At 35.2% G+C, this 25,914-nt stretch overlaps 1 protein-coding gene across 2 annotated transcripts in view; it reads left to right on the top strand.

Annotated features, from left to right (window-relative positions):
* FER (FER tyrosine kinase) overlaps positions 1-25,914 on the top strand; it is a 457,217-nt gene that overhangs the window by 294,252 nt on the left and 137,051 nt on the right. For both annotated transcript variants that reach the window (XM_024743363.1, XM_024743364.1), the window contains 3 exons: positions 9,342-9,398; positions 16,919-17,034; positions 19,717-19,811. In XM_024743363.1, coding sequence (XP_024599131.1) covers positions 9,342-9,398; positions 16,919-17,034; positions 19,717-19,811 — 268 coding nt within the window. The remainder of the gene's footprint in view (positions 1-9,341; positions 9,399-16,918; positions 17,035-19,716; positions 19,812-25,914) is intronic.

Below are 25,914 nucleotides of genomic sequence, written 5' to 3'. Positions count from 1 at the left end.
ATTTTTTCATTTAGTTGCCTTCTGTCCAAGGGTATGAAAACTGGGGAGTTCATGAAATATTAAAATCCCAACAAGTAGTGCTGGGAAACCTGGACAGTTACATGTAAAACAATGAAATTAGAACATTCCCTCACATCACATACAAAAATAAAGACCTAAATGTAAAACATGACACCATAGAACTCCTAGAAGAGAACATAGGTTGAACAGTCTGACATAAATTGTAGCAATATTTTCTTAGATCGTTCTCTAAAGGCAAAAGAAATTAAAGCAAAACTAAACAAATGGGACCTAATCAAACTGAAAAGCTTTTGCTCAACAAAGGAAACCATCAGCAAATCCAAAAGACAACCCATGGAATGGGAGACAATATTTGAAAATGATGCAACCCACAAAGGATTAATATCCAAAATATACAGACAGCTCATACAACTCAGTATCAAAAAAACAACCCAATCAAAAAATGGGCAGAAAACCTAAACAGACATTTTTACTCCAAAGAAGACATACAGATGGCTGACAGGCACATGAAAAGATGCTCCACTTCTCTAATTATTAGCAAAATGCAAATCAAAACAACAGTGAGGTAGCACCTCACACCAGTCAGAATGGCTGTTGTTAAAAAGTCTACAAATAATAAATGTTGGGGAGGATGTGAAAAAAAGGGAATCTTTGTACATTGTTGGTGCAGCCACTATGGAAAACAGCATGGAGGTTCCTTAAAAGAGCTACCATATGATCCAGCAATTCCACGCCTGGTCGTATATCCTGAAAAAATAATAAGTCTAATTCAAAAAGGTACATGTGCCCCAGTGTTGATAACAGCACTGTTTATAATAGCCAAGACATGGGAACAACCCAAGTGCCCATCAACAGATGACTGGCTTAAGAAGAAGTGGTATATACACACAATGGAATATTTCTCAGCCATAAAAAGAATGAAATATTGCCATTTGCTACAGTGTTGGTGGTCGTAGAATATTATGCTTAGTGAAACAACTCAGAGAAAGGCATACTATAGATATTACTTATATGTGGAATCTAAAATAATACTCAAATGAATGTATACACAAAACAGAAACTGACTCACAGACATAGAAAACAGACTTATGGTTACCAAAGGGGAAAGGAAGGGAGCGGGGGAGGGACAAATTAGGAGCACGGGATTAACAGATACAAACTACTATACATAAAATAGATAAGCATCAAGGATTTACTGTATAGCACAGGGAACTATACCCAGTACCTTGTTATAACCTATAAAGCAATATAATCCGCACTGTGCAGTACAGCTGAAACTAACACACTGTAGTCAACTATACTTCAATAAAAAAAAATCCAGTATTAGACTCATTTACCTGTATAGTTTAGCAAAATTTTTGCCCTCCTGTGTCAGAGAGGAATTTTGATATAAATATTTGATGCTACAAAAATGCAAATAACTCTAATAAAGATAAGTAATCTATAGAAAAAATTACTTCTATACTTTTATTTCTTACATTCTAGTCTCTCATATCTACTTGTAATGCAGTAATTTACTGATTTTTTTAATGTACCACTAAAGCACTGACATATCATTAGAGTAATAATTATGCAGTTCCTGCTTACTATTAGTCTTAAAGCTCTTTATGTTAAACTACATTCATGAAGATTACCCATGTTTTTTTAGTTTTTCATCATTAAGAAGAAATACTTGTAAATTTTGAGAAACTCCTAGTTGTTTATTTACTGGGTTATTATGGTTGTATGGTTATGTGAACTTTATGTTTGACCTGAAATTTTGACAACAGTCTTAATTACTTAAGGTCTGTTATTTAAGTTGTAAAAAAATAAGGATATCAAGTATTAACATTAGCTCTACAGTACCTGCATCTTCTACTTATCATATCACTGACAAGATTCATCACAAAGTCATCTTTCAACAAAGTTGCCCATAAAAATACAGAAAACAAACATTTCAATTTTAAAAACCTCCCTTAGAAAACTGGGATGTATTGAAAAGTTCAGTAAAAACTCTTTTAAATCAGTTGGGAATGTTTATGTCCTGCCACATTTTTCTTCTTGAACATACAGTTTCCCTACTAATAATTTTCAAATGAATTGTTACGTTTTAGAAATAGAAAAAAAAAACTTTTCCCTATATCATACTTGATGATTCAACGAATATACAGTGCTAAGATATTAGTAAAATAATCTTAGTAATGAAGGAAAAGTTTGAAGATTGTAATATTGTTTCCTTTATTTGTGAACATAAAAGCAAAAAGGTAATGTGAGATGTACATACATTTCAGAAAACTAAGTAGATCACAATATTTGTTCATTATAATTTAACTATCATGTGCTCTCAGATATAGTTAATGACCACTACATATATTTCAGAAATGTCTAGAAGTCACTTCACACGAAAAAATGATGGAAGAAAAGCTAGACATTTAACGTCGGAAAACCTTGCCTTCAGGAGGATGTGCTTTTCATCTTCAAACGTATAATTCCCTGTTAGGTAGTAGAGAGAGGAGGTGCATCCTTTGTGTTGCTAGTACTAGAACCAACTGATTAAAAGTTAAATATAATAAAATCCTTGTAAGAATTAGAATAATTCAAAATTAAATTGGCTTCGTTAATGAAATAGGGTGTTTTTTCATTACTGGGTGTTTTAGTGATTTCTTCATTGCTTAAAGTCATGATTCTCATCTGCTGTGAGTAGCAGTGTTTGAGAAAGATTTGTTGAAGGAGTGGATAACTAAACTGATGAATGGATGGATGGCCTATCACTGTTGGGGCAGAAGGTTGGAGTAGATCACCTCTGAAATCTAGATTGGCGTCCTTGCCAATCTGTATTTCTTTGGTGTTTTTATTCCAGTAGAGTCGGAGAAGTATATTCAATAGCAGGAATGGGCTATCCTCAAGAGAGGAGCAGTATTCCTAGCATACTAGACAAGTATTCAAAGACTTAAAGGATATCCAAGATGGTGGTAAGATTTTATAGGTACTAGTGGTAGAAGCACAAGCCTGGGAATCAAGAAACCTTCATTGCTTTAACAAATTAAAACAAAAACTTTTGAATTTTTATTAATACCAGCTAATTAAATATTTCTCATTGTTTAGGTTACTTTACTTTTAGAATTGCTGGTTGTTCCTTGTCTTTATTAAAGTTGGTAAAACTGGCGTTACCTTTGAAGTTTAAACAAATTTCTCCTTATATTCAGTGGGTAGTTTGGACTCGGCAGCATTTGCTAACACAAGTATGGAGGCCAAAGATTTTCAGGAAGAGAATACAAATAAACTTGACACATCCTAAAACCTTGACTAAGAAATGTTGCCATGACAACCATGTTTTAAAATTGTACTTAAAGCTATCCATGGAAATAAATGATGATCTACACTCCCAATATAGGCTTCTAAATTGGGACTTGGATGACAACGTATAATGTAGTTAGAAAATAGGTTGAAGTTCTGGGAGGTGAGCAAACTGGAATCAATGTTATTGCCATAGAGATGGTCGGCAGGAGGTGTGTAACAATTATGCAAGGTGCACTTTAGGCAGAATTCCCATATCTCCTAGCTGAGTTGCCTCAAGCCCATATGTTCTTTGTTCAAGATGATTCAATTCTCAAAGCTGCTTCATTGACCTTACTGGTCTATAACTCAAATGAAAAACCTTTTTGCAATCGATTATGTTAAATATAACAGTTAAAAGTCTCAATGAGACTTTATATATGTGAAAATTTTTACCTCTAGGGTAGTTCTACAGTTTGGCGTGAATTGGCTCTCTGGTAACGTAATGCTCATTTATCATATATTGTAGGTAAATATCTAAGATTTTAAATATTAATGGCACTTATTCAGGTTTTAGATAGTATGTTCTATATTTGACCCTTCTTTTTAATTACCTGACATAATATACTTATATGTATTATTTAGGCTCAGAAAATTATTATACTACTGAGTTTCATTTTAAATGTAATATTCTTTACCACACTGAAGAGACCAGTGAAAGGCAAGGAAGAATGTGTTGGAATAGTGGGCCAAAAGACAAAACATCAAGGTTCTTATCTCAACTCTGAAACTTAATACCTGTGTGATCACAGTCAGGATTTTATCTTCTCAAGGCCTTGGTTTTCAATGTGAAGTGGAGATAATGCATTTCCTGCCAATCTAATGGGGGTTCTTCTGAGATTTAGCAAGCAAGTGTATGTGGGAACATGTTAAAAATGTGTCCCCAGCTTTTCTTCACAAAAGTTTGGATTTCAGACAAGTGATAATACTTACTTTCCTTTGCCTGTACTATGGTGGGCTGACTTTAAATCTGCTCTTAAGCAGTTTTAGAAAATATTCTGATCAGTTGATGAAACCAAGAAATTCCTTTTTTTTTTGCCGCACTGCTCGGCTTGTGGGATCTTAGTCCATCAAGGGGTTGAACCCGGGCCCTCGGCAGTGAACACGCCAAGTCCTAGCTACTGGACCACCAGGGAATTCCCCAGAAATTCATAGTTTTAAAAAATGTATTCAGGTCTTAGAGTTGTCTTCCGTTCCCCCCTTTAAAAATGAGTTGTCCAGTTTAGCCCAAATAATTTGATGTTTCAAAATGTTATTTTTTTCATTTTCAGAGATAACTAATAAATGGGGGAAGTATATGTTTCTTTCACCATAGTAATGATGTGTTAATATTCATGAATTAAGGAGTAGAGTCCTAATGTCAAGAACATTTGAAGAGTCTAAATCAAGTTTTTTGTAGCTTCAACATCAGACAAATTTAATCATTAGTTTTGAACATAGGTTTGGGGATATTCCTATATGGTCACAAATCACTAGCAAGCAGATGAAACAGTAAAACTGTCAACTCTATTCATTATGGTTTTAATGCATATGTTTATGTCTGTTTTACTTCTGTTGACTTAAACTTTAGTACAACTTTTATTTTCGTTCAGTTAATCTGTGAAACCAGGGAAGATGCTACCACTCCTGTTTCTTGGAGGCAGTCTGCCTCGATTCTTTCTGTTCCTTCTCCAGATTCAAGAAGGTTGTACAAATCTCCTTGCTCCTCTATAGAAAAAAGAGTAAAAATAAAGCCAAGAATATGTGGTATAATCTCTGTAGGAGATACCAGGTCTGGGACAGTTGTTAAGGAGTGAGGTGCAGCTCTTTCTGGCAACCCTTCTGAGTGTGATTTTGCTTTGGAGTAACGGGGAAAAGAAGAGAGGTCAATAAAGATGGTGGGGAAGACAAGGATCCAGGCTCCTTGGGCAACTCTCCATTCTCCAAACTCCATGTTACTTAATGTCCCTATTCCCTAACCTTACCTTTGAATTATCTTCTGATGTAGTCTCTGCTTGTTTGCTTTTTGTTCCCTTGACATAAATTTATCTAAGAGTTGGACCTCCTTTTGTTACCATATCCATCATTATTTAAATTGTCATTATTTAAATTGCAAGAGTTAGGGGTCCTTTCAATATCTCATCCTGTCACCAACTGTAAACAAGCATAAAAGATCTGAGAGACATCCCAGACACAGGCTCTTCAAGGCACTTTTTTTTTAATTGAAATATAGTTGATTTACAGTGTTAGTTTCTTGTATACAGCAAAGTTATTCAGTATATATATATGTGTGTGTGTGTGTATATATATAAACTTTTACAGATTCTTTTCCATTATAGTTTTTTTTTTTTTACAAGATACTGAATATGGTTCCCTGTGCCACACACTGGGAACTTTTTGTTTATCTATTTTATTATTTTATTTATTTATTTATTTTTGGCTGCGGTGGGTCTTTGTTGCTGTGTGCAGGCTTTCTCTAGTTGCGGCTATCGGGGGCTACTATTCCTTGCGGTGCACAGGCTTCTCGTTGCAGAGCACAGGCTCTAGGTGTCTGGGCTTCGGGAGTTGTGGCGCGTGGGCTCTGGAGCGCAGGCTCAGTGGTTGTGGCACATGGGCTTAGTTGCTCCACAGCATGTGGATGGGAAGCCCCATCTATTTTATATATAGTAATTTGTGTCTGCTAATTCCAAACTCCTAATTTATCCTTCCCCACCCCCTTTCCCCTGTGGTAACCATTAGTTTGTTCTCTGTCTGTGAGTCTCTTTCTGTTTTTGTAAAGTTCGTTTGTATCGTTCTTTTTAGATTCCATATATAAGTGATATCATATGATATTTGTCTTGCCCTGTCTGACTTACTTCACTTAGTATGATAATCTCTAGGTTTATCCATGTTGCTGCAAAAGGCATTATTTCATTCCTTTTATGGCTGAGTAATATTCCATTGTATATATATACCACATCTTTATCCATTCATCTGTCCATGGGCATTTAGTTTGGCTCCATGTCTTGGATATTGTAAATAGAAGGCACTTAATTCTTTTTTTTTTTTAACATCTTTATTGGAGTATAATTGCTTTACAATGGTGTGTTAGTTTCTGCTTTATAACAAAGTGAATCAGTTATACATATACATATGTTCCCATATCTCTTCCCTCTTGCATCTCCCTCCCTCCCATCCTCCCTATCCCACCCCTCTAGGTGGTCAAAAACCACCTAGCTGATCTCCCTGTGCTATGCGGCTACTTCCCACTAGCTATCTATTTTACGTTTGGTAGTGTATATATGTCCATGCCACTCTCTCATTTCATCCCAGCTTACCCTTCCCCCTTCCCATATCCTCAAGTCCATGCTCTAGTAGGTCTGTGTCTTTATTCCCGTCTTGCCCCTAGGTTCTTCATGACCTGTTTTTTCTTTTTTTCGTAGATTCCATATATACGTGTTAGCATACGGTATTTGTTTTTCTCTTTCTGACTTACTTCACTCTGTTCCTTTATCAAAGATACGGTGACCATATGTGCGTGGGTTTATCTGTGGTCTTTCTATCCTGTTCCAATGATCTATATTTCTGTTTTTGGCACTTCATTCTAATGGTATGAAGTGGCATCTTATTTTGGTTTGTATTTGTGTGTCACTGACTAGTGATGTTAAACATCTCTTAATGTACTTATTGTCTATTTGTCCATCCTCTTTTGTTAAGTACTCTACCCAATTTCCTAAAATTGGGTTGTTTGTTACCTTGTTTTTGAGGTACGCGTTCTCTATGTGTTTTACATACTAACTATTTGTCAAATATACGTATTGCAAAAATGTTCTCCCAGATTGTAGTTGGACTTTCATTTTTTCAAAGAGCCTTTGGAGGAACAAGTGTTTTTAATTTTGATGAATTCCAGTTGTTTCTCTTATGTGCTTTTTGTGTCCTGTCTAAGAAATCTTTCTTTACGTACTTGGTAATGAAGATATTCTGCTAATTTTTTTTTCAGGACCTTTATAGTTCTGGCTTTTTATTTAGGTTGAAAGACTTGTCATGGAGAAAGAAGACTTCCTCTACCCTTCTAGGTTCTTCTGGCTGGTCTAATAATTAAATTGACATGAGACGTATTAACAAGAGAATATCGGATCTAATTTTGTACATACAGGAACACCACACGCATGAGAAGTTGAATTAGAAATGTAAAATGAGGTATATATGCCATCCTGAGCTAAGGGATGGGATGGGGCATGGACTTCAGAGAGAAGGAGGGTAATTCACAAATAGGAAGAGCAGATGTTTAGTAATTGGATATTTGCCCTGTCATACAGATAGGTCATGAAAACTTATTTCTGGTAATAGCTCTTATTATGGGTAAGGCCCCCAATTTAAATCCTTTAAGGGAGAAGTAAAGCTTTGCCTTGAGGCCACAGGGTCTTATTTGCCTTTAGCTCAAAATAATCCACATGCTAAAGTAGCACATCTTGGGGAGGCTATTCTGAACCCCTAAAGATTATACATGTAAACTGTTTTTAAAAATCATTGCTGTTCCCCTTGTTGAACAATCAGAGTGTGGTGGTTCAGTGTTTGTCACATGGTGTTTCAGAAGGTAAAGTACTTCAGCTGGCTGTCCAGGACATTTTTAAGCCATAGTTAGGGTGGATTCTTACTTCAAGGTGTTTGATTACTTGTTACAATTCATTCTATAGCTCATAATTCTATTTCAGTCTGTGTAATGGGGAAAGACTATACTTTAACATTAAATTTTTTAAAAATCAAGAATAAAATATATCATTCCGGGATTTTCTTTTCTTCTTTCTCTCTTTGCTCCATCCCCTAATTTTCCTTCTCTCCTTTCTCCCCCCATCCCACTTCATTCATTTTTCCTTCTTTTTTTTTTTAAATCTAATATGTCTTTCTAACATTACAGTACTGTGTGCTCTCATAGCTGAGACTTTTTATTTTTTTTTATTTTTATTTTTTTTGCGGTACACGGGCCTCTCACTGTTGTGGCCTCTCCCGTTGTGGAGCACAGGCTCTGGACGCGCAGGCTCAGCAGCTGTGGCTCACGGGCCCAGCCGTTCCACGGCTTGTGGGATCTTCCCGGACCGGGTCACGAACCCGTGTCCCCTGCATTGGCAGGCGGACTCTCAACCACTGTGCCACCAGGGAAGCCCTGTGACTTTTTAGATGATAAAATATTCCCTAAGTACTGATTAGCTCTTGAGATCACATAATGGGATGTTCTTTTATAATGGCATGTTTGCATCACTGATCTTGTGTACCTTGTGATACTGTAATTGATGTTTGTTGTTTTATTATACTACAGGAAATTACTTGGGAAAGATGTGGGACTATATGCAGTGTAATAGACAGCTGTAATTCATGACCAGTTGTGGAAAAATTAGCTCTTAGTAATGTAGTTTGGGTATAAAATAATTCTCTATGATCAAGTGAAGATTGGAAATTTTACATTGCAAAATGAGATTCCCTCATGTACTTATGACACAACACTTTTGAAATGACAAATAATAGCATAGCCTAAGCTTTATGGTGGGAGGAGAGTGCATGCTGTGTTCTAGTTACAGGCATACTATCATTTTGAAGGCTGAGAATTCTGATAGAAGTTTGCTATAATGTAGAGCTTAAAGTTCTATTGTGTGGTAACATTTCTTAAATCTGTTTTATAACCTCTTGAGGTTACAACTTCTTAGTGTGCTGATTATTCAATGGTCTGAATGCAATATCTCTTAGGTCTATTTGCCACTGCCTCAAATGCATCTTACAGGAACTACATTCTTTTTTTTCTTTTTTTTCGGTACGCAGGCCTCTCACTGTTGTGGCCTCTCCCGTTGCGGAGCACGGGCGCCGGACGTGCAGGCTCAGCGGCCATGGCTCACGGGCCTAGCCACTCTGCTGCATGTGGGATCTTCCCAGACCGGGGCACGAACCCATGTCCCCTGCATTGGCAGGAGGACTCTCAACCACTGCACCACCAGGGAAGCCCAGGAACTGCATTCTTGCTTGGGCTAAAGAACTGTTCTTTTTCTTTGCCACAGGATAAGAAATGGGTTCTCAATCATGAAGATGTCACATTGGGAGAATTACTGGGCAAGGTATGTAATCCACTGAGCTGAAAAACCAAATCTTGATAGTGATTGTGAACTCTACAGATTCATTTTCTTCAAAGCCTTTCTTATATTCCAGCACACAGCAAGGCACATTCCCCCATGAACCTAGAAGAACACAGTGCCATATCTGTTACAAATACTGTGATGTTCACTGAAATAGAAGTGTGAAAATCTTTGAAAAGTTTAAGAATTATCTTGACTTTTAAGAATATTATTTTGTATATTTTCCTCTGAAAGAACTAAAAGCCACAAAAATTTTATTACAGTGTAGTAAAGCCAAAACTAGTGAACTGAGATTTGAAAAGAAACTGTGATGTAATAAAAGTTTAACTACTTAATAGTCTTATTCTGTTTGTTTCTGGTTATACATGATAGTTCAGAGAAAATGCAGTACTGCTCTTTGGGATTTCAGAATTGTATATAGAATCACGGTATGTGACAACATGGGACATGTTATTTCAATCTGAAAATTATATTGACAAGGCACATGTTTCAATATATCCATTTTGTAGCTAGCTCTGTTAGTGGTCAGAGGAGGCAGCTATATATGATGAAAGTCTCTTTCTTCCAACGTGGTTGGGAGTTTCTTCCAACTCATTGGCCTTATGAAAGTATATTATAACTAATAATGATGGCAGACATTTAATAATCAAATGGACTATTTGAAAATTTCTTATTTGTTTATAACTGAGTTCCAATAGGTAAATATTAACTTCTTTGTCGATGACTTAATTAGTGATGTTTGAATTGAGTTGAGGTTCATAATGCAATATAAAAAATAGTATAAAATCCAGATAGCTAGGGAAAACTATCACTCATACATTTCTGAGTGATCAGTACTAGAATTTAAGGCTCAGCGTTTCAAGTAAAGAAAGAAATGATTATTCATTACTTTTTTGATTTAAATGTAAACTTGATGAATTGACAAATTTCCTCTATGTTTTAGTCCTGATATGTGTTGAGAAAGTAAATCCCTGTTGAAACAATCTACTTTGCAGGATTCTTGTTATTTTAAAATATCTTCTCCAAATAGAAGCATTAAATTACTATTGGAAAACAGTTTCTATTGACTGCTAATGCTTATTTAGTAAGTAAATTCTAAAGAATTTCAAGCTACAACAGAAGCTGGTGTGTTTATTTCCTCTGTGATATGGCCATAATTCTTTAGGAAATATTTCTCCTTTTTCATTACTTTAGGTAACTCAGTAGCAGTGATTGGGCTAAAAATTATTACAAAGAAAGTAATTAATTTCCATGAAAATACAATTAAATAATAAGCTATAAATTTATTTATTTATTTTGCGGTACACGGGCCTCTCACTGTCGTGGCCTCTCCCATTGCGGAGCACAGGCTCCGGACGCGCAGGCTCAGCGGCCATGGCTCACGGGCCCAGCCGCTCCGTGGCACGTGGGATCTTCCCGGACCGGGGCACGAACCCGTGTCCCCTGTATTGGCAGGTGGACTCTCAACCACTGCGCCATCAGGGAAGCCCTAAAATTAAACCAGTTACTGAAAATAGTGTGTTGAGAAGAGCAGATTTTTCAGTTCTAAGGAAAAAATACTTTCAGTTAAAGAGAAATGTTTCAATTATCTTTGTTTAATATGTGATACATGGTATTTCACATATTAGGAGGAATTTTAGCCGTTGGGTCCTCAGTAAGGTTATTTCAAAGAATAATTGTTTTCAATGACAAGGCAGTAGCATGATATCAGCTTTAATAAATTTTATCATTTTTAATAAAATACTTCAACTTTAGAGACACTATATAGCTTAATTTCAGCAAATATATTTGAGTTGAAAATGTCATTTAATATTTTCATTACCTATTCTGAATATTTATAGTATACTGTATGAAAATGCATGAGAAAAATAATTAGCCATGGTTCTTATACTTATGTACTTTGGAATTTAGTAGTAGTATAAGGTTGAGATGGGAGCTCTTTTTTTGAGCACTGTATTTCTATAGACTGTACTTGATATATAATTGGTATTCAAAAATATTCATTCCTGGGCTTCCCTGGTGGCGCAATGGTTGAGAGTCCGCCTGCCGATGCAGGGGACATGGGTTCGTGCCCCAGTCCGGGAGGATCCCACATGCCGCGGAGTGGCTGGGCCCGTGAGCCATGGCCGCTGAGCCTACGCGTCCGGAACCTGTGCTCCGCAATGGGAGAGGCCCCAACAGTGAGACGCCTGCGTACCGCAAAAAAAAAAAAGGAAAAAAAAATATTCATTCCTCAAATATTTACTGAATGCCTTCTCTGTACCAGGTACTCTTCTAGGTTCCTGGGATACATCCGTGAACCAAGTAGACAAATATCCTTGCCCTTAATGAAGCTCATATTCTATCTAGCAGGGAAAGACAGAAAAACAATAAACTTAATAAATAAGTAAACTTCATAATGTTAAAGGGTGCTAAAATCCTGTGAAAATATAAGGAATTTAGGAGTGCTGTTGATTGGACTTGCAATTTTTAATGGGCGAATCCAGGTAAGCCTTATTAAGATTGTTTCTTTCCAATGAAAACCTGGGGAGGAGCAATTTAGCCATGTGGTTTTAGGCAGAGGGAGTACCAACACAAATTACATTTGATGAGCAGGAGAGACAGTTTGCCTGTAACCCAGTAAGCAAGGAAGAATAGGATAGGGCAGCAAGTCAGAGAGGTCATGAGAGTATAGATCCTGTAGAGCCATGTAGATCACCGTAATTATCAATACTTTGGCTTTAAATGTGTGTGGAAAGGTAAGCTAGAGGATGATTTTGAGTAGAGGAGTGGCATGATCTTACTTTCTACAGAGTCCACTCTGGCTACTGTGTTGAGAATAGGCTGAGTTGGAAGGTTAGGAAGCTATTGTACTTACCTAACTAAAGTTAATGGTTGCTGGATCAGAGGGGATGGCAGTGGAAGTGGTGAGAAGTGGTGAGTTTGGATTTGTTTTTAAGGTTGAACTACCTAAATATCCTGATGCTCTATGCAGGGCATGGGACAAAGAGGGCAGTTGGCATAGGTGTAGCAGGTTTGGGGGGAATGAGATTAGGAGTTTGGGATGTAAATACTAAGGTTTGTCCGTTAGACTTCTAAGTGGAGATGTTGGGAAAATGGTTGGGTATTAAGTCTGGAGTTTGGAAAAGAGGTGTGGATCAAAAGTACAAATTTGGTAGTTGTCACTTATTTGCTGGTTTATTTAGATGAGTTCAGCAATGGAGTGAGTCTAGATAGAGAAGAGAAGAGAGAGATTGAACCCTGGTCACATCAAAATCAAGAGGCTGGAGAGATGAGAAGCAAGATGATTGAGGTTGAGGTCCTGGAAGGCAGGAAACCAGGAGATAGGATGCCTTAGAAGCCAAGAGAAGAAAGTATATGAAGGAGGAGACAGTGATCAATGGTGGCAAGTGCTGCTGAGAGGTCAAATGAGATGATGACTGAGAACCATTGACTTTAACAGTGAAGAGATCCCTAGTGACTTGGCTGAGCGCTTTCTTTAGAATGCTTTATGTGAAAGCCAAACTGAAATATATTTAAGGGAGAATAGGAGGAGAGGAATTAGAGATAGCAAGGATGTAACTCTTTGAAGTTTTACTACTTCGTGTAGCAAACTACATGTGATGGTAGTTTCAGAAGAAATGATTTGTGTGTTGGTTAATCTGAGAGAGGCAGCATGCTGGTTTGCAGTTAGCAATATGCAGTGAAAAATTCAAGATTTTGGAAGGAGATGAGAATTCCTGAAATAATATCATCAAGTAGGTAAGAGGGGATGGAATTTAATTTACAATGGAGCATTGACTTTAATAGCAGCACAGTAGTTCATTTTTTATAACAGCAAGGAAGATTGGTAGGAGGGTAAATGTGGGACTGAGAGTCTGGAAGTTCTCTTTATATTGCTTCAATTTTCTCAATAAATTAAGCAAGATTGTTAACTAAGAATGAGGGTGTGGGGAAGGTATGGGAGCTTTAAGAGGAGAGTCAAAGGGGGGGGAATAGTTAATTAGAAGAATGAGAGTGTGAATGGTCTAGGGAATTGTAATATAATTATTGAGCAGTATTAAGGCCCTCCTAGAGGTTTGTGTTCATGAATTTAAAGTGAAACTAGTCAACATCATTGTGGATTTTCTCCAGCCACATTTAGCTGCATAGGAACAGAGTAGGCCGTGTTGCATTTAATCTGGCTTGTGGATTTGATAAGGGAGTTCTACAGATGAAAAGGAGCAGAGAAGTTGAGAGTATATAGTAAACAGTTGTTATAATTATTGAGCATGGAATTTAAGCTGAATAAGGAAGAAAGCAAGGCTGTTAGGGGGTTATGGACAATAAAAAGTAATAGGGTCTAAAGATTTGGAGGTTCCTATAGGGTCAAAGGATTTTGAGTCCGAATACTAGAGGAAGTAAGCTAGAAAAATAGAAGCCAGCCAGAAGATGGGATGAATGACGTAGGTGTTTCAGAGGAGTTGCATTATTGGTGATGGCAAAGTTTAAGGTATGATCATAGAAAATAGGTTGGAACTTGGATCATTGGAAGAGAGATGGTCACATAACAGAGTTTTGAAGTGTTGGAAGGATCTTTAAGTGTCTATTGAAATTTCCAAGTTTTAAGACAAGAGTAACACCAGGTACAGTGATCCAGGAGCTCAAATTGTCAACAAATGAGGGAAAATATTTTCAAATGCAATAGCTGCTAGCAACAGTAAGGGGCAGTGGGTATATAATCAAATAATAAAGTTTCAAAGCTACGGGTTTTTAGGAAAACAGAAGGGAAAATGTTTTGAAAGCAGTGACAAGGAGCTCTATGAATCCTGTATTCCATCTCTCAGGTGGTGGGAGAAGCATGGTGTGTGTGTTGGGGGTGCAGGTGGGGTCATCACAGTTTTAGAAGGCACAGGAAGCTCACCCACCATTTGAGTGTTCTCAAGTGAGAGCCAGGTTTCTGTTAGAACAAGAAGGTGAAGAGAAGGACCAAAGAATAGATCGAGATAAATTTTTGATGATGGACCACAAGTTCCAGAAGGCAACTGAAGGTTGGGGACAGAAGGGAAATACTTGGAGATAACAGGTTGATGAGGAGTCTGCAGAACCTAATGAGAATTAGAGAGGGGGAAATGAGGACCACCAGGATCTTCTGTGAGGACCAACAGAAACATACACAAGAGTCATAATGAAATTTAGCCTCATGGACTTAAAGCCAGTAGCAGAGATGAAGCCGTGCCTGTTACATGGTAGGGAACAATGGATGTCGTAGGCTTTTTCCTGACCTCTTTGGATGGAGAAGAGGTGGTCCGTGAAGCAGAGTCATTTGTGCAGTGTTTGGTGATTCCTCCCTTGACCACTGTTAACAGAATTGAAGTCTTCTGAGTAATGATTGTTAAATGAATGTTTACAATTTTCAAATGCCTTGTATGTGCCAAGAACAGTTACATAGGACAGAAAGCATTAGAAAGGTACAAAGGGGCAATGGGATGATAAGTGTTCAGGAACAAGATGTCTAATTTTTGGAAGATCAAGAAAGTCTTCATGAAGGAGGTGGCATAGAAATGAATTTAAAGATTAGTTAGCATGTTCTCTGATTGGAGGTGAGGGGAAAATGTACAGAAGGCATGGCACACCTTTTGGGATCACTAAGATTTGAATTTAGGACACATGTAGCAGTCAGAGGCTAAGATGGCTAGACAGAGGCTGAGAAAGGAATGGTAATGGAAGGATAGGTATTAAATAAGGCAGTGGTATAATCAAAGTTCTGTGTTGGAGAGATTAAGGGGCCGAAGAGGGTGAGGGACTAAGGATGAGATCAGTTCAGGTGAGAAAAATGAGATCTTGAATCAGAGTAGGCTGTCTGAGGTGCTAGGAGGAAGACAAAAGTGTTCCATAGGAAGAATCTGAATGCTTGTAGAGAGTAATGGCCCTAGGAAATGAAAAGGTAATTTAGTCAGGAAATGTCTTCTAGTGAATAAAATGTTAAGTTTCAGACAAGGTAAATTTTAAGTGCTTCAGAATCATTCAGATAAACAGAGGCCCAGCAGTAATTGTGTGTACTAATACCTTCTCTCAGCTCTAAATGATGTGATAATTGTGGGAAGGAAAAAAGCCTTGAATAACAGGAAAGGATATAAAGCTCAAATTTTTCTTTTTCTAGTTTGTGGTGAATGTGCATTGTGTTGAAGTTATTGTATGTTTACTTTTCATGTAAAGGTGATCAATCATCATTTTGAATGAATATTTAAGAGTTGAATATTAGATTTAATAATATTATTGATTATTTAAATATTCAAGTATACTTAAAATGGTAAGTAAAATAAGTGTTAATTAAATTAAGCAAATAGTAATTCTTTAATAAATAAATTTATTAAAATACCTATTAGTAAATTTAAATGATTAGTAACATGTAAAATTTATACACCTTGGATCATAGGTTAAGAGTTACATTGAACTTAGAACTCAAACTCATTGATTATCGGACCTCTAGTTTAGTTACTTGTTACTCAACAATGACAGCATTAAAGCTAATTATAATACAGTGCTTGCACATTATAATTATAGCTATGTAAAAAATACATATGCATACATAGAAAGACTTGAAGAGAATACTCCAAAATAGCTGTTGTGTTAGCTTTATAGATCTTCTCTGTATTCTTTTGTTTCATAACTATAATAAAAGTGACTTCAAACTGGAAATAAGGCATTTTAAATCAAAATATGTTCTAGCCATGGAGTAAGGTTAGGAGTTCAGACATTTGATAGAAATGAGCAGTAGCAGAGATGGGTGACACTGGCATTTGGGCAAGCACCTCGTTTTCCTTGGTATCTTTCAGGGACTGACAGCCTGCAGCAGTGGCTGTTGACAGTCCTTCATCTGCCTTGGTTCTGTTGCCTCTCATCTAGTGTCTTACTCTCTCACACTCGCGTCCAAGTGACATCTGGCTGTGTGGATCAGTACCACCAGTCACCTCACAGAATCTTGGCTTGCTTTATTTGTTTGTTTGTTTATTTTAACATCTTTATTGGAGTATAATTGCTTTACAATGGTGTGTTAGTTTCTGCTGTATAACAAAATGAGTCAGCTATACATATACATATATCCCCATATCCCCTCCCTCTTGCATCTCCCTCCCACCCTCCCTATCCCCCGCCTCTAGGTGGTCACAAACTTGGCTTTATTTTTAAACGCCAACCTGATAAAACTTAGAGTTAAGGGGGTGAAGGGAACTAGATGGAGTGAAACTTAGGTACTTCTGACAGCATTAGTTTTTCCTTTTATTCTATTTCAGTTTTTTCCCGTTTCCTTTTCAGTTCTCCACAAGCCTCAGTCCCTCAAATGGTTGCTATGTTGGGTAGTGTATTTAAAGTTAATTGGTAAGAGCAACATTCCCAGTCTTTATTTCCACTTAAAACTCTGAATAAAGCTAACAGAGTACTTTGATGAACTCAAAACTCATCATTACATGCTTTCCTTGTATTTTGCAAAGGTTTACGTGGCTGTCTTACACTCTAAACAATAAATATATTTATATTTATAGGGAAATTTTGGTGAAGTATTTAAGGGCATATTAAAGGATAAAACTGCTGTTGCTGTTAAAACGTGTAAAGAAGATCTTCCTCAGGAACTGAAAATAAAATTTTTACAAGAAGCCAAGTAAGTTCTCTAAAGTAATGTAAATATGTATTTATAATATAAGTAAGTGATTCATTAAAACGTAAATTTGAAGATATCTTAAATATGATTTGATGAATTAGAAGTAAGTACTTTCAGGGCCCTCAAAAGTAGGCACTTATTATACAATGTGAAAACAAAAAGTTTCTGTGTGTTTGGGTTAGACTGCAGGTCAGTTAGGATATCACAGTCAAAAGAACCAGATGCTTTTGAGAACAGTGAGTATTCTTTGAGTCCTTGAAAAATACTGCAGTATTTTTTGCTTTTATCACACGTGCATATACACATATGCATATATGCAGTGTTGTGATTGTCCTTATACTAAGAATATTACTGTATTCTATATATAAAATCCATAATTTAGACATATATTTAGGTATATAATTACATCTTTCCTACCCTCCTTAGATATTATTGCTTGATTCTTTATTCCCAGGTGTTAGCTTTATTTTCTGAGAATCTCAAATTTCTTCTTCAGCTCATTGCATTGTTTCTTTTCTAACTGATCTTTTAGGATGATTTTCTTCTCTTTTTTCTGTTTTAGCTAGAATTTAATGTTCCAACCTGCCAGCCCTATGTTGCAAGTAGTTTAAACTCTTCTGTTAGTGGTAAAATCTAATATATACAACAAAACACAAAACAAATGGAAAGGAGCTTTGGATAGAGTGAGAATGGACATATGAATGGGAGATGGATGGATGGATGAGTAGGTGGATAGTTGGGAGGGAGAGAAGGAGAAGGAGGATATATAGATCCATAGATTGGTGGTATAAAGGGAAGGAAGGAAAGGTGTGTGTGTGTGTTTGTGTGTGTGTGTGTGTGTGTGTGTTGTCTCCATCACTGCATTGTATATAAAATTGAAGTTTTTGGAAAGTGCCATGGGAGAACAGAGGACATGGCAACGAAAGAACTAAATCCCGTGGCATAGAGCATCTTGATGTCATTTCTCCATCATCTAAAAATGGATATTTATAGCAATGGATTAAACTAGTTGGGTGCATTTATTAAATATTATCTGTGGAATAAAGTTGCAAACCTTTTTCATGTATATTATTAGCAATTCAGAAAAAATATCCTATGATGAATGTAAACGTATGCTATCACAATTCAAACTTATAGCCTCATTATTTTAGTTATTCATAGGTACCTTAAGGTATCTTACTTTCTAATTTGTGAATTTTTTACTGAAAGATAGAGTTTAATTTCTTCTTTTAAAGTGAGACTGAAATTTTATGTTAAAAATGACAATTACGGGGCTTCCCTGGTGGCACAGTGGTTGAGAGTCCACCTGCCGATGCAGGGGACACGGGTTCGCACCCCGGTCCGGGAAGATCCCACATGCCGCGGAGCGGCTGGGCCTGTGAGCCATGGCCACTGAGCCTGCGCGTCCGGAGCCTGTGCTCCGCAACGGGAGAGGCCACAACAGTGAGAGGCCCACGTACCGCAAAAAAAAAAAAAAAAAAAATGACAATTACATCCATGCAAACTCCCAAGTATCCTTTAACAGATAATAAAGCTATATATTTAGCTATTTAATGTCATTTGGATTCATCCTGGCTGTTTTGTGGAATTTCTTTATTAAGCAGTTTTCAACCTAAGAAATGACATTTTGGATTACAGTCAATCATTCTAAAACTTCCTTTCTAATTCCTCATAGAAACTGCAAACTCAGTTATTGACAGAACATTTTCTTTATCTCTAGAATTCTTCCTAGTGTACTTTCTCATTTTTTAAATTTATATATTTTCAATCGATAACATTTTTCTTAGAGCTATCTCTGCTTTAGTTGTACATGTACAGCACACATATAAACTGTTTTATCTTTCAACAAATGAAGTTATTTTTTTCATTCTCCTAGAAAGGAAACTGTGTTTTTTCAAATATGAGTGAATTTATAACTATATCAGTAGGATAACATGGAAGATCATTTGGTAACAGAAATCATCAGGGTAGAAAGGCCTCTGAGGGAATCTAATTATTTTTAACTCATGCTTGGGGTCCTATAGATGAGTCTATGCTTTTACAGCTCTCTGAAATTCTGCCTTTATCCAAACTAAAACTTCTCTGCCTCAGCTTAAGTCTTATATTACTCACTGTTTAACCTTCTGCCAGTTTTCTCAAAACTTTTTGAGTTTTTACTATTTTGAAGTTGATCATGATCATCAAGAGAGTATGTATTGTGAAATCTAAATATGAAGTGATTACTCTATAGCATTTACCAATATGAATCGTTCTATTTTTATTCGTTTTAAATGAAGTATATACATAAAATAAAACAAAACAAAAAGATGCTGCCCTAACAGCTTACAGGTTTTGGTCCACTAATACTTTCCACCTTTTGTGAGGGTGGCTAAAACCAGATTCTTTGAAGGGAGTTCTGCATATTTTGGACTAAGTAAGTTATTCCTGTTTAGCATGCTTATTACCTATTCAGAGTAGATAATAATTTTTAAATGAATATTTAACTGAATAAAAACTGACTCACTTATATCTATATTTTGCCAAGATTTGTCAAGACATATACATCCCATTTATCATAATTTGGGTTCGTACTAAGTTTTAAAAATTGTGTTGATTAAAGTGCATTCTACTTGTACACACTAATGATCGTCAATTAATGCTTACAACTTAAATGGTAACTATTCTTATACTTCTCTTATCCAGGATTCTCAAGCAATATGACCATCCCAACATTGTCAAACTTATAGGAGTGTGCACACAAAGACAGCCTATCTACATAATTATGGAACTGGTTCCAGGTAATATGATTTTAGAGGTTTCCTCAATGACATTTTAATGTCATGTTTTATTGCTTTTATATGTTTAGTCTCTTTGATTTCTCCTTGTTAAGTTTCCAAGGATTCTGTTTAACATTTTCCTGATGATGAAGAGCTTGTACACATACTTGATATTTTTATAGTCTATAATACTTGCCAGTTTCTAGAAAGTGTCAGCCAACCTTTGTAAGAGAAGATATATTATTACATTGCAGTTACACGTGGAAATTAGTTGTATATAATCTTTCGGTGAGAACGGCTATTTAGATAAATAGGCTACTTAGGTTTACTTTATAATAATGATAGTACTGTCTTATATTTCGTTCATTGTATATCATTTTACAAGTACATTACCGTACATCCTTTTGTTTAGTTGTATATAATAATATCATAATGTTTTGGGTCACAAACTATGAACTTGTTTGATATGTGGACCAAAAAAAGGTGATCTCTCTAGGAATTTGACCTTTTATTTCTTTCTGGTGACTTTTAACACCTCCAGGTATTTTGGTTAACTACTTTTGCCAACAAACAAGGATAACATCAAACTGATACCGTGTTATCTTTATTTTTATTGTACATCTTTCTGTTGTAGAAAATATAATCAGAGGTAAAATATGACCTTGATAAGATTTATAAATACAGTAGTTAATAACTGAAAAGGGTTTGCTTTGTTACCTTAACTATTCATTTTACAAGAAGAAACTTAAAGGAATATAAAACATTTTTCTAACTTTAATATACATCACATAAACCTGATATTGTAGATTGCCCATTAAAAACTTTTCACATAATTCTTTCATTATTAAAGGATAAATTGGTCCAATTTTACCATGCTGGTTTGATTGTTATTAGAATATTTCTTTATTACCATATAACTGAAGGATTCCTAGATCATAATCATTTTCATCCTCAAATGGCAATATATATTTGCATGGTTTACACTATTTACGATTTATTTCTTAAAGTAGCTTTCATACAATTTTCATACAAATTTTTTAAAACAATTGAGTAGCCTATAATTTTAATTAAAATGGGATGTTTAAGTATTATAAATACATAAAACATTCACATAATGAAAATGATGGCCCCAGTTAATAAGGGATGTCACTGAGAAACTTAGATTTGAGAGGTAGGGCAGACTTGATGAGGAAAAGTCATTTTGGTGTTACTATAAAGGAGCATGGTAACAGATTCCTGATGGCAGGTCTAAATTGCATAAAGCAGAAGATAGCTTTGGAAGAGAGCCAGGAAAGTGTTTATCTGGACACTAAATAGTAACCTTTATTGATATATTTTTTTAATGATTAAGAATAATAAACTTCATTAGAAAATGTCCTACTCAACAATCTAAACTTACCCCAAAGCTAATTGCTATTTATTTTTTTGTGTTTTTTTCCCCTCAGGAAAATATTTACTATAGATACCATGATTTTATGCAAATGTTTTAATTATTCAAAATCTTAACATTGCTGATCTTTTTTTCTATTATTAATATAACATAGTTTCATTGTTTCATATTCATCCATATAGTTCTACCTTTTCTTTATAATGGCTACAGAATATTCCATTATATGGCTTTCTATAATTTAAATCGATCTTCTAATTATGGATACTTTGGTTGTTTCCATTTTTATTATTTGGGTTTTTTTTCTTTTCTAAACAGTGCTTGAGTTGGATCTGAGTTTATGTGCATTTTGATTTATGGTTAATGTATTAGCTTTCTATTGCGGCACAACAAATGATCATAACATGGCAGCTTTAAACAATATCCATTTATTAACTCACAGTTGTGTAGGTTAGAAGTCCAGGCAGGCTTTACTGGGGTTCTCTGCTTAGGGTCTCATAAAGCCAAAAATTCTTGGCTGGAAGCACTGGGGAAGAATCCATTTCCAAACTCCTTCCGGTTCTTACAGTTGAGAAATGGCCTAAGGTTCCCTTTCTTTTCTTGCTGTGAGCCAAGGGCATCTCCCAGCTTCTTAAGGTTTCCTACATTCTTTGATCTTCAGACCCAGTGTGTCACATCTTTCAAGTGCTTTGAATTTCTCTAACTTCTCCTTCTGTTTTTCATTTTGTTCTGTTTTGTTTTTCAAAAAAGCTGGGAGAATACCCTCCACTTTTTTGAAAGGTCTTGTGATTAGATCAGGCTCACCTGGCTAATCTGCCTATTTTTAGGGCAACTGTGCAATATGATAAAACATAATTATGAGATTGATATCTAATCATGTTCACATGTTCCAGGGATTAGGGTGGGACATTACTGGGAGGCCATCTTCAAATTCTGCCTACCATAGTGGACTTTGCTAAATTTTCTTGGAGGTTAGTTGCAGTGTCTGATCTGAAACCACATTGAACTTTTCGTACTCTGTTACATTAATTCCACTTGTCAGTCTTATAAAATGAATACATGATTTTTGTAGCATCATGCTTTGTCATTTCTCATTTGGAAAATATCAAGTGACCAGGTTACATAGATCTTCCAAACAGTGAAATAATTCATTATACAGTATCAAAAGACCACATTCACTAATGTCATCACTAATCTCACTGGAAAAGTAATAGGAGGTATCAATTTCTTTATAGCAAATGTGTTTTCCAAAATTTTAACTTTCATTGCAAAGCTTGGATTTTTTTTCCCTGGTAACAAAAACTGTCAGTTTTTTGCCTTGAATTGTTGGACTTACTTAATTCAATTTTGAGAGAATGTCTGTCAAAAATCTAATATTTAATAATTATAATTTGTCAATCTTTTTGAAAACAGATTTATTGATATGTAATTGACATATACTTTATGTATGTACACTTTATTGTATTGACATATGTATACACTTGTGAAACCATCACCACAATCAAAGTAATGAACACATCTATCACCCCCAGATTTTCCCCATGTCTCTTTGTAGTCCTCCTCCCCCTCTCAACCCCTGTCCCAGTCAACCACTGATCTGCTTTCTGTCACTATATATTAGTTTGTGTTTCTTAGAATTTTATATAAATGGAATCATATAGTCTGTACTACTCTTTTCTTTTTTGGGTCTAGTTTGTTTCATTCAGCATAATTTTGAGATCCATCCATGTTGTAATGTTTATCGGAAGTTCATTCTTTTTTATTGCTGAGTAGAATAGCATCATATGAATATATCACCGTTGTTATCAACTGTTGATAGACTTTTGGGTTGTTTCCTATTTGGGGCTACTGCCAAGTAAGCTGTTGTAAACATCCACGTATAAGTCTTCGTATGGGCATGTGCTTTCATTTCTCTAAGGAAAATACCTGGGAGTGGAATAAATGAATTAGATAGAATGTACATGTTTAAATTTTTAAGGAATTGCCAAATAGATTTTAAAGTGATTATACTAGTTGACATTCCCAACTGTAGTTTCTCTACATCTTCATCAACACTTAGTGTGGTCAGTCTTTAGATATTAAAATTTTATGCAGTAGTGTCTTATTGTGGTTTTTGTTGTCTTTCCCAGCTGACTAATGATGTGAGCATCTTGTCATGTGCTGATTTGCCATTCATATATATCTTCTTTGACGTGTCTATTTAAATAATGTGCCCAGTTTTTTAATTGGGTTGTTTTCTTGTAATAAAGTCTTGGTTCTTTATATATTCTGGATACAAGTCCTTTATCAGATGTATGATTTTCAAATATTCTCTCTCAGTTGACTTGTCTTTTCATTCTTTTAATAGTGTCTTTTGAAGAGCAGAAGTTTTTAATTTCAAACTTTAAATTATGTTTTTCTTTTATAGATCATGTTTTTGATGGTATATCTAAGAAATCTTTGTTGAATCCCAGGTCACAAAGGTTTTCTCCTCTGTTTACTTCTACAATTTTTATAGTTTTAGAATTTAGAATTTATAGTTCATTCTATGGTCCATTTCATATGGTTGTGAGGAATGGTTTGAAGTTCATATTTTTGGCATATAGATATTCAGTTGTTCCAACACCAATGACTCTCCTTTCTCTCCTGATTTTTTTTACCTTCATTTTTAAAAATATATTTATGTGTAGTCTTATTTTTGGACTCTAATTTCTGTCGATCTTTTTGTTTGTCGTAATGCCAGTACTACACTGCCTTGACCACTGAAGTTTTATAGTAAGTCTTGTATCAGATAATGTTAGTTGTCTAACTTTGTTCTTTTTTAGAAATGTTTTGGCTGTTAGAAGTCCTTTGCATTTCTCTAGCAATTTTATTATTAGTTTTTCAGTTTCCATATAAATGTTTGCTAATATTTAGATTGGGATTACATTGACTCTATAGATCAGTTTGGGGTGAATAGACTTCTTAACAATATTGAGTCTTCTGACCCCTCTACGTGACATATCTTTCTAGTAGGATAGGTCTTCTTTAATATCCCTCAGCAAGGTTCTGTAGAGTTTAGTGTACAGAACTTTCCATCTTTTGTCAAACTTATCTCTGAGTATTTGATCTTTTGTGATGCTGTTGTAAGTGATTTTTTTAAGAACTATGTTCACTATGGAAGTCACAGAAGATGTGACTAACACTGTCAGTCAACTTGACCTACTGACCTTTATAGGACACTCTACACAACATCACCAGGACATACATTCTTTTCAAGTACACAGAGAATATTTACCAAGATAGATCATATCCTGGGCCATAAGACAAATCTCAATAAATTTATAAGCATTTAAGTTCTATGAACACAACAGAAATAAAATAGAACTCAAGGATAGAACAATATCTGAAAAATCTCTAAATATTTGGAAAGTAAACAATGCATAGCTGAGTAACCAATGGGTCAGAGTGGAACTTAGAAAGTATTTTGAACTAAATGGAAAGAAAAAGAAAGCACAACATCTCCGTATTTATATGATGCCTATTAAGCAGTACTTAGGGAAATAAATACAGCACTAAATGCCTATATTAGAAAAGATGAAAGGACTCAAAGTTTTGACCTCAATTTCTACCTTAAAAAGAAGTGCAAATTAACCCAAAATATATAGAAGAAAGGAAAAAAAAATACAGAAGGAATCAATGGAATCCTTTGAGATTAATAAAATTGATAAAACCTCTACATAGACTCTTCAGAAAAAAGAAGACACAAATTACCAATATCAAGAATGAGAGGTGACATCATTATAGAGTCTACAGATATTAAAAAAGATATTCATAATATTTCCTTTATATAAAGAAATTCAACAACTTAGATGAAATGGACAAATTTTCTGAAAGACAAAAACTACCAAAGCTCATTCAGCCTTCATAACCCCATATCTTTTATAGAATTGGTCATTAAGGAACCATCCTTCAAAGAAAACTCTAGACCTGTATGGCTTCACTGGTGAATTATACCAAAGTTTTAAGAAGAAATACACCAACTCTACACAAATTCTTAGAAAATTGTAAAGAAGAGACTACTTCTCAACTCACTGAGATCATCACGACCTGATTCTGAAACTAGACAAAAATATTACAGCAAAAGAAAACTACAGACTATATGTTATTATTACATATATAAATTCTGAGCACAATTTTAATGAAGCAAATGCAACAGCAGATAAAAATACTTCATGATCAAATGGAATTTATCCTAGGACTACCAGCTGATTTAACTTTCAAATATCAATCAATGTAATTCATATTAATAAAATTTAAAACTACATAATCATTTCAATAAATGAAGAAAAATCATTTGGCAAAATCCAACACTAATTCCTGTTAAGAATTCTCTGAAATTGAGGAATAGAAGAGAATGTTCTCACCATGAGTGGCTCCTAAGAAAGACATGCTCCTAAGATGACATCATATTTAATGGCAAATGACTGAATACGTTGCTCATATAAATCAGAAATAAGACAAATATGCCTACATTTACCACTTAAACACTATACTAGATGTTCTAGCTTCTAGAACAATACAGCAAAAAAATAAAGCAAGAAAAAATAAATAAAAATCACCTTTTAATATGTTTAAGGTATTTTTCACCTTTGCCACAATATTTCTTTGCCAGTGTTTGAAACCAAAATTCTAGCTACTATACTAATATAAAAGACATTATAGCATTCTATGGTAAAACCACTATAGCACTTAAAAATAAATGATTGTTTTTTTGTT

The sequence above is a fragment of the Neophocaena asiaeorientalis genome, unplaced genomic scaffold (assembly GCF_003031525.2).
Source record: "Neophocaena asiaeorientalis asiaeorientalis breed wild unplaced genomic scaffold, Neophocaena_asiaeorientalis_V1.1 scaffold26, whole genome shotgun sequence".
Lineage (NCBI taxonomy): Eukaryota > Metazoa > Chordata > Mammalia > Artiodactyla > Phocoenidae > Neophocaena > Neophocaena asiaeorientalis.
This window is presented reverse-complemented; position numbering and strand designations above follow the sequence as displayed.